Source organism: Hyla sarda, chromosome 1 (genome assembly GCF_029499605.1).
Source record: "Hyla sarda isolate aHylSar1 chromosome 1, aHylSar1.hap1, whole genome shotgun sequence".
NCBI lineage: Eukaryota > Metazoa > Chordata > Amphibia > Anura > Hylidae > Hyla > Hyla sarda.
The window spans coordinates 611,134,289-611,155,592 of NC_079189.1; the positions used below are offsets into that span (position 1 = coordinate 611,134,289).

The window sequence follows — 21,304 nt, forward strand, 5'->3', positions numbered from 1 at the left end:
CCTATAACTTTTTTATTTTTCCGCATACGGGGATGAGGGCTCATTTTTTGCGCCGTGATCTGAAGTTTTTATCGGTACCATTTTTGTTTTGATCGGACTTTTTGATAGTTTATTCATTTTTTTATAGTATAAAAAGTGACCAAAAATACGCTATTTTGGACTTGGAACTTTTTTACGTGTACGTGCAGTTTAATTAACTATATATTTTTATAGTTCAGACATTTACAAACGCGGTGATAATAGACATATTTATATTTATTTATTTTTTACCCTTTTTTTTATGGGAAAAGGGGGGGTGATTCAAACTTTTATTAGGGAAAGGGGTTAAGTCATTTTTAGTAACTTTTTATTTTTTTCACTTTTTTTTTTTTGCAATGTTTTAGCTCCCATAGGGGACTATAACATGCAGTACCTTCCACACTGGCGAATGCTATGCCATAGCATTGCATTGATCAGTGTTATTGGCGGTTTATTGCTCAAGCCTGGATCTCAGGCTTGGAGCAATCAATTGCCGATCGGACGCCGAGGACACCTTCCTCATGTGTCCTCAGCTGATCAGGACACCCCGGTTTGACCTCGGTGGTCTCGATCAGCCCAACTGAGCTGCCGGGATGTATTTTTTTGACATTTTAGACGCGGCGATCAACTTTGATCGCCGCATCTAAAGGGTTAATATCGGACATCACCACAATCGGTGATGTCCGGTATTAGCCACGGGTCCCTGCTACCGTTAGCCGCCGGGACCGACCAGATATGACGCTGGGTCACCACGTGACCCAGAGTTATATCGCAGGTGCAGGGCGTACAGGTACGCCCTTCGTCTTTAAGAGGTTAAACCGCCATGTAAGTGACATTAGTGGTGCAGTGGTCTATATGGGCTCCCAATCATGCTATGGTGGGGAGCTGATTAGAGATGAGCGAACTTACAGTAAATTCGATTCGTCACGAACTTCTCGGCTCGGCAGTTGATGACTTATCCTGCATAAATTAGTTCAGCTTTCCGGTGCTCCGGTGGGCTGGAAAAGGTGGATACAGTCCTAGGAAAGAGTCTCCTAGGACTGTATCCACCTTTTCCAGCCCACCGGAGCACCTGAAAGCTGAACTAATTTATGCAGGAAAAGTCATCAACTGCCGAGCCGAGAAGTCCGTGACGAATCGAATTTACTGTAAGTTCGCTCATCTCTAGAGCTGATCTATTATCATGGCAGCTTATGGCACGCTGTACCAACACTGCGCAAATCTGATGGATTACTTCAGTACATATAAACTGTATTGATCTGTATGAACTTTTGAACGATTGTTCATAGAAGTCGACAAAAAAAAAAAATGTAATAATAAAATTCGAAGAATGTATAACACACCACCCATAATAAAAAAATTTTTTTGAAAGTGGCAACCACTAGGAATGCCAAACTGCAACTCCCAGCATGCCCAGACAGCCAAAGGCTGTCTGGGCATGCTAGGAGTTGTAGTTTTGCAACATCTGGAGGGTCACAGTTTGGAGACCACTGTTACAGTGGTGCCCAAACGGTAGCCCTCCAGATGTTGCCAAACTACAACTCTCAGCATGCCTAGACTGCCCAGGCATGCTGGGAGTTGTAGTTCTGTAACATCTGTCCCTTCAGATTTAGCAATTTTCATGACATTTTTGAAAATTGCTGCTCCACTTTGAAGCCCTCTAATTTTTTCAAAAAGCAAAAATATGTCCATTTTATGATACCAACATAAAGTGGACATATTGTGTTTGTGAAGAAAAATAAAATTTATTTGGAATATCCATTTTCCTTACAAGTAAAGAGCTTCAAAGTTAGAAAAATTCAACATTTTCAAAATTTTCATGAAATTTTCGGATTTTTCACTAAAAAAGGATGCAAGTAACGCCGAAAATTTACCACCAAAATAAAGTAGAGTATGTCACCAAAAAACTCTCAGAATCAGAATATTCGGTAAAAGTGTTTTCGCGTTATTAATTCACAAAGCGACGGTGGTCAGAATTGCGAAAAAGGGCTCAGTCCTTAAGGTGAAAAAGGGCTGCGTCCTTAAGGTGAAAAAGGGCTGCGTCCTTAAGGTGAAAAAGGGCTGCGTCCTTAAGGGGAAAAAGGGCTGCGTCCTTAAGGGGAAAAAGGGCTCAGTCCTTAAGGTGAAAAAGGGCTGCATCCTTAAGGGGAAAAAGGGCTGCGTCCTTAAGGGGAAAAAGGGCTGCATCCTTAAGGGGAAAAAGGGCTGCGTCCTTAAGGGGAAAAAGGGCTCAGTCCTTAAGGTGAAAAAGGGCTGCGTCCTTAAGGTGAAAAAGGGCTGCATCCTTAAGGGGAAAAAGGGCTGCGTCCTTAAGGGGAAAAAGGGCTGCGTCCTTAAGGGGTTAAAATATGTAATTAAATTTGATCTCACAAACAATTTTTCTTTCTGTGTCGCGGTATATTTTATGGTAAAATTGAAGGGTGTCATTACAAAATACAATTGCTCCTAAAAAAGAAACAAGCCCCATATACGTCTGACGTTGGAAAAGTAAGAGTTATGGCTCTTACAAGGAGAGGATGAAAAAATTTTAATTTCCAGGGTCGTTAAGGTTATTACTCAAAAATACAATTTGTTTTATTCTCTGCAGATTCTTGTACCAGGAGATCAGAGGAGAATCTTATATCTTCAGATTATAAAGCAGATGATGATATCACACAAGATACATATGAAGAACATTCCATTATCCCAGATACACCCTCAGCCCTTCACAGCCAAGATCTGTCATCTCATCCTTATATACAGGTCCTGTCTTCTCACTCATCACAGGATGTTCAGCAAAATAATGAGAAGCCATTTTCATGTTCAGAATGTAACAAATGTTTTACTCACAAATCAGATTTTGTTCAACATCAAAAAACTCACACAGGAGAGAAGCCATTTTCTTGTTTACTGTGTGGGAAATGTTTTGATTATAAATCAGGCCTTGTTCGTCATCAAATAACCCACACAGGGGAGAAGCCATTTTCATGCACAGAATGTAGGAAACGTTTTACTATGAAATCAAGCCTTGTTGATCATCAAAAAACTCACACAGGTGAGAAGCCTTTTTTGTGCACAGAATGTGGGAAATGTTTTACTCGCAAATCACATCTTGTTCTCCATCAAAGAATTCACACAGGGGAGAAGCCATTTTCATGTTCAGAATGTGGGAAATGTTTTAATGATAAATCCCCTCTTGTCAAACATCAGAGAACTCACACAGGAGAGATGCCATTTTCATGTTCAGAATGTGGAAAACGTTTCATTCAAAAATCATGTCTTGTTAAACATCTAAACATTCACATAGGAGAGAAGCCATTTTCATGTTCTGAATGTGGAAAATGTTTTACTCGGAAATCAATACTTATAAGACATCTAAGAATTCACACAGGAGAGAAGCCATTTTCATGTTCAGAATGTGGGAAATGTTTTTCCGGGAAATCGCATCTTATCAGACATCTAAGAATTCACACAGGGGAGAAGACAATTCAGAGTAATAAATGATGCAGATAACACATCTATATATTAACCATGTACATAGGATATCTGACATTTATACATATATCATATACTGCATCTCCAAACTTGTTCCCAATTGATAATAAAAGTTTTCTTTTAGAACGTAGTCACCGATCCAGCGATGTCATCACTATAGTTTACATGGTAGGAAAAGAGTGTGATATATGGTTGTGATATTCACTGCTCCTCATGGAGAAGACCCAACAGGTATAATCCATGGGGAGCTGCTACTGGAGACCCAAACACCTCAGAGAGAAGGGACTTATTCCAGTGATGAAGAATTCCAGGACATGACCAGATTAGAGACACAAAATCACTTCTATCTTCTGGCCTGTAGTTTCCAGTAGTTTGTACATATAACAATGAGCGGCCCCAGGATTGTGGGAGAGAAGTGACGGCTCAGTTACCTCTTTATGGTTTCTATGGTGACTTCTTTGTGTCTTTATATCTTGGACGTTTCTTTGTACTAATCAGAGTTTTATGTCTTTTATCGAGTACATGGAGTAAACCTCCGCACATCAGACACAAATCCACGTACTGTATAAATATCAATGACACATTAGTCAGATATGGATATAAAGAATATTAATGAATCATTTGTAAACTTACTTAATAACTACATTTTCGTCGTGTAACGCCCGAGCGGGTGTGGACCCATTGTGACACTTACTGGTTTGGCTTTGGGACAAACTCTGGAACAGATTCTAAGTATTCCACTGGTGTTTACCTTTTATCCCGCTCCGGAATGAAGAAGCAGGAGAGATACCAAGTCGCCGCCACATGAATGATTCCGGTTAAGTGGCAGCCGGCCAAGCACCAAGGATACAGGCAGGGTGGGGAAGCTGATGCTGTAGATGGTAACAGTGCAAAAAAACTGAATCTGATGTAGCAGATCTGAATAGTTGTACAAAAAAGAAAGTTGCAACAGCACTCTAGGTCAAAAAAATGGAGGCTCTTAGCGCACTATTTGATCAAAATGTGTCCCCCCCCCATCCACCACGCGGAGGTGGCCTCATATCGGATGGGACCCTAACATGATAACTCACCTCTGCTGTGCATATAGCCTCTGACTGTGTGACATGTTGGATCGGCCATTGACTAAACCACCTCCAGTCTGAGAGGGGTGGGGTGCACGGATAAAGAGGGTGCCACCCCCCCCCCACCCCCAACTTACAAAGGAAAAATAGCCAGCACAACAACCTAAGACACAGGTGCCCGCTGTTGTGGCAAATACAAAATGTACGAAAAAGAAAGAAAGATCTGAATAGATGTTAAAGGGGTACTCTGGAAAACATTTTTTAAATCAACTGGTTCCAGAAAGTTAAACAGATTTGTAAATTAAGCTAAATGATAAGACAGGAAAGGAGAGGGCAACCAAAAGGTATCTTCACCTTAATCTTGCAGCACGATATCGGCAACCTAAGTAATCGTCTCCTGCGGGTGCATATACAAAGGATGAAGTATCAAATACAATGGAGAAAGGGTGTATGCACTCACCACTCAGTGAAGACAATTCGGTGTAGAAGTCCGGTAAACGGGTAGCTGGATCACAGCATCAGCGCAGGTGTGATGGCGCTCGGAGGGTACGCCGGCTGTTTCACACGTGAATGCGTGCTTCTTCCGGTCTCTAAAGTTACGTCATCGTGCCAGGTATTTATCGGCAACGGGATGTACTAAGGTTACCATAGTAATAGTAAACAATAGGGACGGGAAGTGAATTAGGTCAAAAAGCAAAAACCAACCACCGCATGCAGAAATGAAAAAGAGATTCAAGCCAACCAGGTAAGTGGAAACCTACCAAAAATATATATAAGCAAAACCAAAATAAAAAGTGGGAAATAAGAAAGGAAACCCACACCATCAATATAAATAAATAGATAAGTAGTAGCTATTGAGCAACCGTTAATTAGAACAGAATAGGATAACTATAAATACTAATTAATGTAAGGTATCATAAGGTATAATATACAGGGGAACTATGCAAGATTAAAGGGGTAGTCCAGTGGTGAAAATCTTATCCCCTATCCTAAGGATAGGGGATAAGTTTGAGATCGCGGGGGGTCCGACCGCTGGGGGCCCCCTGCGATCTCTCTGTACGGGGGCCAGGCTCTCCGGCCAGATAGCGGGTGTCGACCCCCGCACGAAGCGGCGGCCGACACACCCCCTTAATACACCTCTATGGCAGAGCCGGAGATTGCCGAAGGCAGCGCTTCGGCTCTGCCATAGAGTTGTATTGAGGGGGCATGTCGGTCGCCACTTCATGCGGAGGTCGACACGCCCCCTTCCCGTGGGCTGTCGGGGCTCTGTACAGGAGATCGCAGGGGGCCCCAGCGGTCGAACCCCCCGCGATCTGCAACTTATCCCCTATCCTTAGGATAGGGGATAAGTTGTTCACCACTGGGTCACCACTGGACTACTCCTTTAAGTAAGAAAAGGGGACATGTCTACTCGTTCATTAAAGCCAGCAGGACCCTGGGAACCAGTTTTAAGGATCATGCGGGCTTCTTGTTGTAGGAGTAAATTATGTAAATCACCTCCTGTCTCAGGCATAACAATTTTTTGGAGACCACCAAATTTAAGGACATCGACATTGTTCCCGTGGGATGTCATGAGATGTTCAGCCAAACGTGGAATTCCTGTACCTTTTTTCAGGGTATATAGGTGTTAGGTGTTCTCTGAACCGAGCGCACAACTGGCGCTTGCTTTTTCCTATATAAAAACGGGAGCAAGGGCAGATGATGTAGTACACAACGTATACACTTTTGCATGTAATCAATTGATTTATTGTGTGAAACCCACCGCCCAGATTACAGGACTTGGCACATGTGTTATAATGGCAAAATCTACAATTGCCACATTTGTAATTCCCAAACATTCTTGAATCAGTCAGCCAATCCGTGGAGGTCGCGGTTCTTTCCTGAGATTTCTTATTCAATTTTTTTCAGATGATCAGAAATGGTAGAGTTTTCCGGAACGAAATTAATACTATCCCACAGATATCTTTGTCGTTTTCCCAAAAATGTCAATACTTTCGTATAGTGGCATTAATAATGGAGTTCGCAGGAGAATTTTTAAAAGATAAAGTAAAACGTTTCTCAGTTTGAGTTTGGATTCTCTTCTTATTTTTATAACATAGGAGATCTGGTCTCTTCATTTTTGATACTTTATCTTGTGCGCTATCAAGATAAGAACGTGGGTATCCTCTGTCGAGCAGTCTATTTTTTAACTCATCTGCTTGTCGCGCAAATGTTTCGGGATTGCTGTTAAGGCGTTTCAGCCTAATGAACTGGCTCAGAGGGATCCCTCTTTTAGTATGATCAGGGTGCGAACTGGCAAAATGTAAAATGCTATTCCTAGCAATTCCTTTCCTGTACCCTTCTGTGCAAAGACCTTGTGGTGGGATAACTAAATTAATGTCCAAAAACTCAGAACTTGTAGATCGTGAAGAAATTTTCTTTTCTGGAGGTAATACATCCACCTACAACCCTCCAAATGTGCCTTGATCTCCTATTGATTTATTCACTCAAGCTGTGATGCATGATATGAAGTGCTTCATTTACCCAGAGAAATCTAACAATTTGACATCTGCAGAATCTAAAGCTCTAGATTGGTTAGCTAAGCAAAATCATTTAGTTACGGTGAAAGCCGACAAAGGAGGAGGAGTTGTAGTGATGAAGACAATATGAACAGGAAGCTATGAAACAATTGTCAGACTCTGACGCATATCAAGTACTTACACGGGACCCTACCCCGAAAGTACAAGATAAATTGAGATCTTTCCTACGTACATAAGTAGAGAGGGGCGTGATTGACACTAAGGTAACAGAAGGCCTTTTGCCACCCTTTCCTAAAAAACCTAGGTGGTATATTCTTCCAAAGATGCAGAAGTCACGGACCAATCCCCCCCGGTCACCCGATCGTGGCTGGGATTGGATCCGCGACCGAGCACCTGTCTTTATAACGTTGACTGGTTGTTGCGGCCACTGCTCCCCTCTATACCATCGTATATGAAAGATTCTACAGAGGTCCTCAATTTTGTACATAATTTACCCTAGTCCGACACTTACAATCTGGCAAGCGTAGATGTGGAGAGTCTGTACACCCGCATCCCTATTGATGCGGGTGTACAGGCTGTCCGCTTCTTCCTCCAACAAACTGATAAATCTGGTGATTTTTTGAGTTTCATTTGTGATGCCATTAATTTCATTCTTACCGAGAACACATTCCAATACGAGCATAACTGGTACAAACAAAAGATCAGTACAAATGGGGACACCCATATCATGCACGTTTGCAAATATATATTTTTTGCCAGTTTTTTAGCATTATTATATTTTTTCTACAAGTAATCATTTTTCAAAATACATCAAGGCCTTTAAACGCTATGTGGACGATATCCTCATAGTGTGGGAGGGAATGGAAGATCTTTTTGATGATTTTGTTCATTATTTAAATGTCACCAATTCTATGAACATGCGGTTTACAAGCGTTTTCAGTACAACAGATTTGGAATTTTTGGACATTAATTTAGTTATCCCACCACAAGGTCTTTGCACAGAAGGGTACAGGAAAGGAATTGCTAGGAATAGCATTTTACATTTTGCCAGTTCGCACCCTGATCATACTAAAAGAGGGATCCCTCTGAGCCAGTTCATTAGGCTGAAACGCCTTAACAGCAATCCCGAAACATTTGCGCGACAAGCAGATGAGTTAAAAAAAAAACTGCTCGACAGAGGATACCCACGTTCTTATCTTGATAGCGCACAAGATAAAGTGTCAAAAATGAAGAGACCAGATCTCCTATGTTATAAAAATAAGAATAGAATCCAAACTCAAACTGAGAAACGTTTTACTTTATCTTTTAAAAATTCTCCATTATTAATGCCACTATACGAAAGTATTGGAATTTTTGGGAAAATGACAAAAATATCTGTGGGATAGTAAAGAGACTCCCATTAATTTCATTCCGGAAAACTCTACCATTTCTGATCATCTGAAAAAATTGAATAAGAAATCTCATGAAAGAACCGCGACCTCCACGGATTGGCTGACTGATTCAAGAATGTTTGGGAATTACAAATGTGGCAATTGTAGATTTTGCCATTATAACACATGTGCCAAGTCCTGTAATCTGGGTGGTGGGTTTCATACAATAAATCAATTGATTACATGCAAAAGTGTATACGTTGTGTACTACATCATCTGCCCTTGCTCCCGTTTTTATATAGGAAAAACCAAGCGCCAGTTGTGCGCTCGGTTCAGAGAACACCTATATACCCTGAAAAAAGGTACAGGAATTCCACGTTTGGCTGAACATCTCATGACATCCCACGGGAACAATGTCGATGTCCTTAAATTTGGTGGTCTCCAAAAAATTGTTATGCCTGAGACAGGAGGTGATTTACATAATTTACTCCTACAACAAGAAGCCCGCATGATCCTTAAAACTGGTTCCCAGGGTCCTGCTGGCTTTAATGAACGAGTAGACATGTCCCCTTTTCTTACTTAATCTTGCATAGTTCCCCTGTATATTATACCTTATGATATCTTACATTAATTAGTATTTATAGTTATCCTATTCTGTTCTAATTAACGGTTGCTCAATAGCTACTACTTATCTATTTATTTATATTGATGGTGTGGGTTTCCTTTCTTATTTCCCACTTTTTATTTTGGTTTTCCTTATATATATTTTTTTTAGGTTTCCACTTACCTGGTCGGCTTGAATCGTTTTTTTCTTTCTCATTTCTGCATGCGGTGGTTGGTTTTTGCTTTTTGACCTAATTCACCCCCCCGTCCCTATTGTTTACTATTACTATGGTAACCTTAGTACATCCCGTTGCCGATAAATACCTGGCGCAATGACATAACTTTAGAGACCGGAAGAAGCACGCATTCACGTGTGAAACAGCCGGCGTAGCCTCCGAGCACCATCACACCTGCGCTGATGCTGTGATCCAGCTACCCGTTTACCAGACATCTACACCAAATTGTCTCCGCTGAGCGGTGAGTGCATACACCCTTTGTCCATTGTATTAGATTTGTAAATTACTTCTATTAAAAAATCTTAAAGGAGTACTCTGGTGCAGAGTATTCCTGCTCTGTCCTGCCCAGGCTGCAAAAAAAATGAAAATGAACCATCTCTCATCTTCCTGGATTCTCGCGGAGCGCCACTACAGCTGATCGGTCCTCCAGTCCATCTTCTTCATACTTCCGGGTGTAACGAAGTGTCACATGGCGCTCAGCCTATCAACGGCCGCAATGTTCTGCCTCGGCCGGCGATAGGCTGAGCGCCATGTGACGCTCCGTTACACCCGGAAGTATAAAGAAGATGGACCGGAGGACCGATCAGTTGTAGTGGCGCTCCGTGGGAACCCAGGAAGGTGAGAGATGGTTCATTTTCATTTTTTTTTGCAGGACGGAGCAGGAATACTCTGCACCAGAGTTACTCCTTTAATCCTTCCAGTACTTATCAGCTTCCATGTGATCCACAGGAAGTTCTTTTGTTTTTGAATTTCCTTTCTGTCTGACCACAGTACTCTCTGCTGACACCTCTGTCCATTTTAGGAACTGTCCAGAGTAGGAGAAAATCCCCATAGCAAACCTCTCCTGCTCTGGACAGTTCCTAAGATGGACAAAGGTGTCAGCAGAGAGCACTATGGTCAGAAAGAAAGGAAATTCAAAAAGAAAAGAACTTCCTGTGGATCATAACAGCAGCAGATAAGTACTGGAAGGATTAAGATTTTTTTTAATAGAAGTAATTTGCAAATCTGTTTAACTATCTGGCACCAGTTGATTAAAAAAAAAAAAAAAAAAAACGTTTTCCAGTGGAGTACCCCTTTTAATAGCAGAGCTGAGTAGCCCAGAAGCAGCCAAGTGGTGTTAGCTTGCTTAGAATGCAAAGCTGTGGTCAACAGTCCAGGTCATATATACTGGAGAATAAACAAGGTACAGCAGAATCTGACAGAGGCAAAGTCAGGTAACAGGCTTGGGTCAGGAACACAGAACAGACACCTTCATTAGTAGACAGGTTACAATATTGCTGTGGCATCGGAACGAGTGGAGTAGAGTTATATAGGCGGTGCATGGCAGTGATTGGAGGAGGACTGGAATCGGACATATGCATGAACACTTACAGAGTTCCTGTCACCAAATAAACTTTTTTAAATTATCTTTATTAACAGATTTTGCATACAAGGCTCGAGATGGCATACATAAAAATAAAACACAACAACAAAAAAATTCTCACAATCTCAATGAGCCCTCAGATTACAAGGATTTCATCATTTTCTGTTTTTCATTTCCTTATATCCCACCCACCCCTAATGCTGCAGGGAGAGAAAAGAAAGAGCAAAAAATAAAAAGGGAGAAACCAAACACAATCTTAACAGTTATATTTTTCAATCCAATCTACCCAGATACTATTATAGGTAGAAATTGTATTTCTTTTTGTATATACAGCCCTTTCCCAACTTAAAAGAAACTTTATCTTTGAAAGAAATTGAGACAATGTTGGAGTAATACTGGACTTCCAATGTTGAGCAAGTATTTCCTAGGTAAAACCAACTGGTTTATTGTTTAAAATGGCAGAGACAACGCGTTTCGCAAGGCACCCCTTGCTTCGTCAGGTCTAAAATTCAGTGGTACAAACAGCCTTTAAATGTTAAAAAAGCCTGCGAATGTAACATAATAGTGACGTCACTGATGACATCAAACATTTTTAAACTATACTCGATCCCGCTTGCATTGCGCATGTCACTGATGTCATCAGTGACGTCACTATTATGTTACATTCGCAGGCTTTTTTAACATTTAAAGGCTTTATTTTTTTTACTGCCGGCAGTATGGGGGACAATTTGTATATTCTGGAGTTCTCCTTTAATATTTATTAATAGAAGTAATTTACTAATCTGTTTAACTTTCTGGCACCAGTTGATAAAAAAAAAATATATATATATGTTTTCCAGTGGAGTACCCCTGGTGCCAGAAAGTTAAACAGATTTGTAAATTACTTCTATATAAAAAGCTTAATCCTTCCAGTACTTATCAGCAGGTCAGTAGATCTGCAAAGGAGACAAAGGACACAGGAAGATGGGGGGGGAGGTACACCCTGAGTCCTTAAGGATTTCAGGACGGGGGCATACGTGTATGCCCTGCGTCCCCAAGGTGTTAACCTCCTGCTGTATGCAGGCTACTAAAACCCCCTCCAGTAAACCACTGTGCCATTACGGTTGCTGGTACAACCTCCTGCTGGCTGGGGCAAAGTTGGAAAAAATGATCTTCTTTAAAATCCTGCTGTATGCAGCCTACTACGACTCCCACTAGTAAACCACTATGCCACTACCATCACCATTGATGGTGCAAACTCCAGCCAGGCCTGGGCCGCCTGGCTGGGACAACATTTTTTTTTTTTTTTTAAACAAACTAACTAATGTTGTTCCTGTTTGTCACATGTGCTAAATCTTGTGGTCAAACATTTCTTGAGAACTTGCGCTGGTCTCAGTGATGTGCTGTGTGATGGTGCACCGGCAAAAAAGTATTTCTTATAATTCTTCCCAAGTTTCTGCATGTCTTCTTTAAGTAACTTGACCCATTTGTCTATGTGTAATGGAGGGGGCAGAGTGTTCTATTGTCATGGATGGTCAGTAGATCTGCACAGGAGATAAAGGACACAGGAAGATGGGGGATTGATCACAGGAAGGTAACATATGCCTGGTGACCACCTTATGTCTGGACGGGGGCTGGGTGCAGTGCTGGTACCCAGGCCTGGAGGGGGATACCCTGAGGCATGCTGGGATTCTTCCCGCTACAGGGATATGTGAGGATATAAGATGAGGTTAGTGAGTTGGTGGAGGAGAGTTGCTGTGTGATCACCCAGAGACAGGACCTGATGATAGTACAGAGCCTGCTGGGACATATAGTACCCCAATAGTCCAGGAGTCTCGTGTTAGAGTTGCTGTTAGTACAACACTTCTGGGAGAATGTGCCCCAGAATCTGGAGGATAGCTGGGATATAGGAGCCGCAGCTGAGGCCAGGAATTGAGAAGAGTGATCAGGTGACCCTGATGCCCCAATGGGGGACCCCTAAATCACCCCTAGTGTAATGTAGGGGGAGAAGCTGCAGTTCTAGTCAGGAGTTGTTTAGTTGTGAAGAGAGGACAGTGTGTTCACAGATAGTAAGCTGAGGTACTGAGGATCCTTGGGAGAAGAAAACTACAAAATTCCACAGCCGCGCCAATCTCCACAGAACCCCGACACAGATGAATTTCAAAGCAAAGTTTTTGGGAAAAATCTCTTCTGTATGCAGTCTACTACTCTATTGTGTACACATACAGCTCAGCTACATGTACATTACACATATACAGCTCTACTGTGTACACATACAGCTCAGCTACATGTACATTACACATATACAGCTCAGCTACATGTACATTACACATATACAGCTCAGCTACATGCACATTACACATATACAGCTCTACTGTGTACACATACAGCTCAGCTACATGTACATTACACATATACAGCTCTACTGTGTACACATACAGCTCAGCTACATGCACATTACACATATACAGCTCTACTGTGTACACATACAGCTCAGCTACATGCACATTACACATATACAGCTCTACTGTGTACACATACAGCTCAGCTACATGTACATTACACATATACAGCTCTACTGTGTACACATACAGCTCAGCTACATGCACATTACACGTATACAGCACTACTGTGTACACATACAGCTCAGCTACATGCACATTACACATATACAGCTCTACTGTGTACACATACAGCTCAGCTACATGTACATTACACATATACAGCTCTACTGTGTACACATACAGCTCAGCTACATGTACATTACACATATACAGCTCTACTGTGTACACATACAGCTAAGCTACATGTACATTACACATATACTACTCTACTGTGTACACATACAGCTCAGCTACATGCACATTACACATACAGCTCTACTGTGTAAACATACAGCTCAGCTACATGTACATTACACATATACAGCTCTACTGTGTACACATACAGCTCAGCTACATGTACATTACACATATACAGATCTACTGTGTACACATACAGCTCAGCTACATGTACATTACACATATACAGCTCTACTGTGTACACATACAACTCAGCTACATGTACATTACACATATACAGCTCTACTGTCTACACATACAGCTCAGCTACATGTACATTACACATATACAGCTCTACTGTGTACACATACAGCTCAGCTACATGCACATTACACATATACAGCTCTACTGTGTACACATACAGCTCAGCTACATGCACATTACACATATACAGCTCTACTGTGTACACATACAGCTCAGCTACATGTACATTACACATATACAGCTCTACTGTGTACACATACAGCTCAGCTACATGTACATTACACATATACAGCTCTACTGTGTACACATACAGCTCAGCTACATGTACATTACACATATACAGCACTACTGTGTACACATACAGCTCAGCTACATGTACATTACACATATACAGCTCTACTGTGTACACATACAGCTCAGCTACATGTACATTACACATATACAGCTCTACTGTGTACACATACAGCTCAGCTACATGTACATTACACATATACAGCTCTACTGTGTACACATACAGCTCAGCTACATGTACATTACACATATACAGCTCTACTGTGTACACATACAGCTCAGCTACATATACATTACACATATACAGCTCTACTGTGTACACATACAGCTCAGCTACTTGTACATTACACATATACAGCTCTACTGTGTACACATACAGCTCAGCTACTTGTACATTACACATATACAGCTCTACTATGTACACATACAGCTCAGCTACATGCACATTACACATATACAGCTCTACTGTGTACACATACAGCTCAGCTACATGTACATGTACATTACACACAGCTCTACTGTGTACACATACAGCTCAGCTACATGTACATTACACATATACAGTTCTACTGTGTACACATACAGCTCAGCTACATGTACATTACACATATACAGCTCTACTGTGTACACATACAGCTCAGCTACATGTACATTACACATATACAGCTCTACTGTGTACACATACAGCTCAGCTACATGCACATTACACACAGCTCTACTGTGTACACATACAGCTCAGCTACATGCACATTACACACAGCTCTACTGTGTACACATACAGCTCAGCTACATGCACATTACACATATACAGCTCTACTGTGTACACATACAGCTCAGCTACATGTACATTACACATATACAGCTCTACTGTGTACACATACAGCTCAGCTACATGCACAGTACACATATACAGCTCTACTGTGTACACATACGGCTCAGCTACATGCACATTACACATATACAGCTCTACTGTGTACACATACAGCTCAGCTACATGCACATTACACATATACAGCTCTACTGTGTACACATACAGCTCAGCTACATGCACATTACACATATACAGCTCTACTGTGTACACATACAGCTCAGCTACATGTACATTAAACATATACAGCTCTACTGTGTACATACAGCTCAGCTACATGTACATTACACATATACAGCTCTACTGTGTACACATACAGCTCAGCTACATGTACATTACACATATACAGCTCTACTGTGTACATACAGCTCAGCTACATGTACATTACACATATACAGCTCTACTGTGTACACTTACAGCTCAGCTACATGTACATTACACATATACAGGTCTACTGTGTACACATACAGCTCAGCTACATGTACATTACACATATACAGCTCTACTGTGTACACATACAGCTCAGCTACATGTACATTACACATATACAGCTCTACTGTGTACACATACAGCTCAGCTACATGCACATTACACATATACAGCTCTACTGTGTACACATACATCTCAGCTACATGCACATTACACATATACAGCTCTACTGTGTACACATACAGCTCATCTACATGTACATTACACATATACATCTCTACTGTGTACACATACAGCTCAGCTACATGCACATTACACATATACAGCTCTACTGTGTACACATACAGCTCAGCTACATGCACATTACACATATACAGCTCTACTGTGTACACATACAGCTCAGCTACATGCACATTACACATATACAGCTCTACTGTGTACACATACAGCTCAGCTACATGTACATTACACATATACAGCTCTACTGTGTACACATACAGCTCAGCTACATGTACATTACACATATACAGCTCTACTGTGTACACATACAGCTCAGCAACATGCACATTACACATATACAGCTCTACTGTGTACACATACAGCTCAGCTACATGTACATTAAACATATACAGCTCTACTGTGTACATACAGCTCAGCTACATGTACATTACACATATACAGCTCTACTGTGTACACATACAGCTCAGCTACATGTACATTACACATATACAGCTCTACTGTGTACACATACAGCTCAGCTACATGTACATTACACATATACAGCTCTACTGTGTACACATACAGCTCAGCTACATGCACATTACACATATACAGCTCTACTGTGTACACATACAGCTCAGCTACATGTACATTACACATATACAGCTCTACTGTGTACATACAGCTCAGCTACATGTACATTACACATATACAGCTCTACTGTGTACACTTACAGCTCAGCTACATGTACATTACACATATACAGGTCTACTGTGTACACATACAGCTCAGCTACATGTACATCACACATATACAGCTCTACTGTGTACACATACAGCTCAGCTACATGCACATTACACATATACAGGTCTACTGTGTACACATACAGCTCAGCTACATGTACATTACACATATACAGCTCTACTGTGTACACATACAGCTCAGCTACATGTACATTACACATATACAGGTCTACTGTGTACACATACAGCTCAGCTACATGTACATTACACATATACAGCTCTACTGTGTACACATACAGCTCAGCTACATGTACATTACACATATACAGCTCTACTGTGTACACATACAGCTCAGCTACATGTACATTACACATATACAGCTCTACTGTGTACACATACAGCACAGCTACATATACATTACACATATACATCTCTACTGTGTACACATACAGTCAACTACATGTACATTACACATATACAGCTCTACTGTGTACACATACAGCTCAGCTACATGCACATTACACATATACAGCTCTACTGTGTACACATACAGCTCAGCTACATGCACATTACACATATACAGCTCTACTGTGTACACATACAGCTCAGCTACATGCACATTACACATATACAGCTCTACTGTGTACACATACAGCTCAGCTACATGCACATTACACATATACAGCTCTACTGTGTACACATACAGCTCAGCTACATGTACATTACACATATACAGCTCTACTGTGTACACATACAGCTCAGCTACATGTACATTACACATATACAGCTCTACTGTGTACACATACAGCTCAGCTACATGCACATTACGCATATACAGCTCTACTGTGTACACATACAGCTCAGCTACATGTACATTACACAAATACAGCTCTACTGTGTACACATACAGCTCAGCTACATGCACATTACACATATACAGCTCTACTGTGTACACATACAGCTCAGCTACATGTACATTACACATATACAGCTCTACTGTGTACACATACAGCTCAGCTACATGCACATTACACATATACAGCTCTACTGTGTACACATACAGCTCAGCTACATGCACATTACACACAGCTCTGCTGCAGACATATATAACACACACATACACAGCTCTGCACCACGCACATCACACACACACAGCTCTGCTGCATACACATAACTTCAGCTCATCCAGCAGCGATCACAACCAGCACAGCAGAGTCCTGCATACACTGAGCAGATGAGCCTAGAGCAGCAGCCCCTGATCATGTGACTCCTCCTCCTCCTCCATGTGACTGATCACATGACGGTGACATCATCGCAGGTCCTGTAAGCACACGGCTCCTGTACAGTCTGCAGGTGGAGGTATATACGGTTGTGGTGACATCAGGAGCGCTGGGGGAGGGGACATTACTATTAACCCCTTCAGGTCCACAAGGTTTTATGACATAAGGAAGAAGATCACAAGATCCAGAACTTTCTGTGTATTTGTCTCTTTCTTTCTCTTTCTCCGTCTGTTGTTGTTTCTATTAGCAGCCGCCATTTCTCATCGTCTCCTCTTCTTCCCTTCAGGTTTCTCCAATCCAGGATCCTCTGCTGATATCTTCTATATAAGAGAATTCTCCTGGATGACCCATCAACCATGGAGAGAGACAGGAACAAGATGGCCGACAGGATCATAAACCTCACCCTACAGATACTCTTCCGGCTTACTGGAGAGGTGAGGGATTCTGGGAGTGATGTCACATGACCTCATTCTTATCTATGTAATAACAGATGGATATGACTGGAGAGGTGAGGGATTCTGGGAGTGATGTCACATGACCTCATTCTTATCTATGTAATTACAGATGGATATGACTGGAGAGGTGAGGGATTCTGGGAGTTATGTCACATGACCTCATTCTTATCTATGGAATAACAGATGGATATGACTGGACAGGTGAGGGATTCTGGGAGTGATGTCACATGATCTCATTCTTATCTATGTAATTACAGATGGATATGACTGGAGAGGTGAGGGATTCTGGGAGTGATGTCATATGACCTCATTCTTATCTATATAATAACAGATGGATATAACTGGAGAGGTGAGGGATTCTGGGAGTGATGTCACATGACCTCATTCTTATCTATGTAATAACAGATGGATATGACTGGAGAGGTGAGGGATTCTGGGAGTGATGTCACATGACCCCATTCTTATCTATGTAATAACAGATGGATATGACTGGAGAGGTGAGGGATTCTGGGAGTGATGTCACATGACCTCATTCTTATCTATGTAATAACAGATGGATATGACTGGAGAGGTGAGGGATTCTGGGAGTGATGTCACATGACCTCATTCTTATCTATGTAATAACAGATGGATATGACTGGAGAGGTGAGGGATTCTGGGAGTGATGTCACATGACCTCATTCTTATCTATGTAATAACAGATGGATATGACTGGAGAGGTGAGGGATTCTGGGAGTGATGTCACATGACCTCATTCTTATCTATGTAATCACAGATGGATATGACTGGAGAGGTGAGGGATTCTGAGAGTGATGTCACATGACCTCATTCTTATCTATGTAATAACAGATGGATATGACTGGAGAGGTGAGGGATTCTGGGAGTGATGTCACATGACCTCATTCTTATCTATGGAATAACAGATGGATATGACTGGAGATGTGAGGGATTCCGGGAGTGATGTCACATGACCTCATTCTTATCTATGGAATAACAGATGGATATGACTGGAGAGGTGAGGGATTCTGGGAGTGATGTCACATGACCTCATTCTTATCTATGGAATAACAGATGGATATGACTGGAGAGGTGAGGGATTCTGGGAGTGATGTCACATGACCTCATTCTTATCTATGGAATAACAGATGGATATGACTGGAGAGGTGAGGGATTCTGGGAGTGATGTCACATGACCTCATTCTTATCTATGTAATAACAGATGGATATGACTGGAGAGGTGAGGGATTCTGGGAGTGATGTCACATGACCTCATTCTTATCTATGTAATAACAGATGGATATGACTGGAGAGGTGAGGGATTCTGGGAGTGATGTCACATGACCTCATTCTTATCTATGTAATGACAGATGGATATGACTGGAGATGTGAGGGATTCCGGGAGTGATGTCACATGACCTCATTCTTATCTATGTAATGACAGATGGATATGACTGGAGAGGTGAGGGATTCTGGGAGTGATGTCACATGACCTCATTCTTATCTATGTAATGACAGATGGATATGACTGGAGAGGTGAGGGATTCTGGGAGTGATGTCACATGACCTCATTCTTATCTATGTAATAACAGATGGATATGACTGGAGAGGTAAGGGATTCTGGGAGTGATGTCACATGACCTCATTCTTATCTATATAATAACAGATGGAAATGACTGGAGAGGTGAGGGATTCTGGGAGTGATGTCACATGACCTCATTCTTATCTATGGAATAACAGATGGATATGACTGGAGAGGTGAGGGATTCTGGGAGTGATGTCACATGACCTCATTTTTATCTATGGAATAACAGATGGATATGACTGGAGAGGTGAGGGATTCTGGGAGTGATGTCACATGACCTCATTCTTATCTATGGAATAACAGATGGATATGACTGGAGAGGTGAGGGATTCTGGGAGTGATGTCACATGACCTCATTCTTATCTATGGAATAACAGATGGATATGACTGGAGAGGTGAGGGATTCTGGGAGTGATGTCACATGACCTCATTCTTATCTATGTAATAGCAGATGGATATGACTGGAGAGGTGAGGGATTCTGGGAGTGATGTCACATGACCTCATTCTTATCTATGTAATAACAGATGGATATGACTGGAGAGGTGAGGGATTCCGGGAGTGATGTCACATGACCTCATTCTTATCTATGTAATAACAGATGGATATGACTGGAGAGGTGAGGGATTCTGGGAATGTATGTAGTGATATTAATGTGTCTCTCCATACACAGGATTACACAGTAGTGAAGAAGTCCTCTAGTGGGCGCTGTCGAACCCCTGTGTGTGAAGGATGGGGAAGAACCCTGAGCCCAATCCCGGAGCCCCCACCTCACTCCCTGATACATGAGGAAATGGATGAACAGAAGATCCTAGAACTGATCAACAAGATGATGGAGCTGCTGACTGGAGAGGTGACCCTGCTGGGACATTATACAGTAATGGAGGGGTCTGGTGATGACTGGAGAGGTGACACTGCTGGGACATTATACAGTAATGGAGGGGTCTGGTGATGATTAGAGAGGTGACACTGCTGGGAATGCTGGGACATTATACAGTAATGGAGGGGTCTGGTGATGACTGGAGAGGTGACACTGCTGGGACATTATACAGTAATGGAGGGGTCTGGTGATGACTGGAGAGGTGACACTGCTGGGATATTATACAGTAATGGAAGGGTCTGGTGATGACTGGAGAGGTGACACTGCTGGGACATTATACAGTAATGGAGGGATCTGGTGATGACTGGAGAGGTGACACTGCTGGGACATTATACAGTAATGGAGGGGTCTGGTGATGACTGGAGAGGTGACACTGCTGGGAATGCTGGGACATTATACAGTAATGGAGGGGTCTGGTGATGACTGGAGAGGTGACACTGCTGGGATATTATACAGTAATGGAGGGGTCTGGTGATGACTGGAGAGGTGACACTGCTGGGACATTATACAGTAATGGAGGGGTCTGGTGATGACTGGGGAGGTGACCCTGCTGGGACATTATACAGTAATGGAGGGGTCTGGTGATGACTTGAGGGGTGACACTGCTGGGACATTATACAGTAATGGAGGGGTCTGGTGATGACTGGAGAGGTGACACTGCTGGGACATTATACAGTAATGGAGGGGTCTGGTGATGACTGGAGAGGTGAAACTGCTGGGAATGCTGGGACATTATACAGTAATGGAGGGGTCTGGTGATGACTGGAGAGGTGACACTGCTGGGACATTATACAGTAATGGAGGGGTCTGGTGATGACTGGAGAGGTGACACTGCTGGGACATTATACAGTAATGGAGGGGTCTGGTGATGACTGGAGAGGTGACACTGCTG

At 42.0% G+C, this 21,304-nt stretch overlaps 2 protein-coding genes across 5 annotated transcripts in view; both read left to right on the forward strand.

Annotated features, from left to right (window-relative positions):
* LOC130297793 (zinc finger protein 436-like) overlaps positions 1 to 4,043 on the forward strand; it is a 31,268-nt gene extending 27,225 nt beyond the window's left edge. Inside the window, exon 7 of the mRNA XM_056550701.1 lies at positions 2,606 to 4,043. Coding sequence (XP_056406676.1) covers positions 2,606 to 3,501 — 896 coding nt within the window. The 3' untranslated portion in view covers positions 3,502 to 4,043. The remainder of the gene's footprint in view (positions 1 to 2,605) is intronic.
* The window catches only part of LOC130298129 (oocyte zinc finger protein XlCOF7.1-like), a 116,284-nt gene that overhangs the window by 88,475 nt on the left and 6,505 nt on the right, over positions 1 to 21,304 (forward strand). For 2 of the 4 annotated variants that reach the window (XM_056551055.1, XM_056551034.1), the window contains exons 1-3: positions 17,518 to 17,576; positions 17,784 to 17,931; positions 20,206 to 20,385. In XM_056551055.1, coding sequence (XP_056407030.1) covers positions 17,854 to 17,931; positions 20,206 to 20,385 — 258 coding nt within the window. In that variant the 5' untranslated portion in view covers positions 17,518 to 17,576; positions 17,784 to 17,853. Of the gene's footprint in view, positions 1 to 17,517; positions 17,577 to 17,661; positions 17,696 to 17,783; positions 17,932 to 20,205; positions 20,386 to 21,304 lie in introns of those variants that run through there. The other 2 variants (XM_056551043.1, XM_056551048.1) reach the window with 2 other exon arrangements.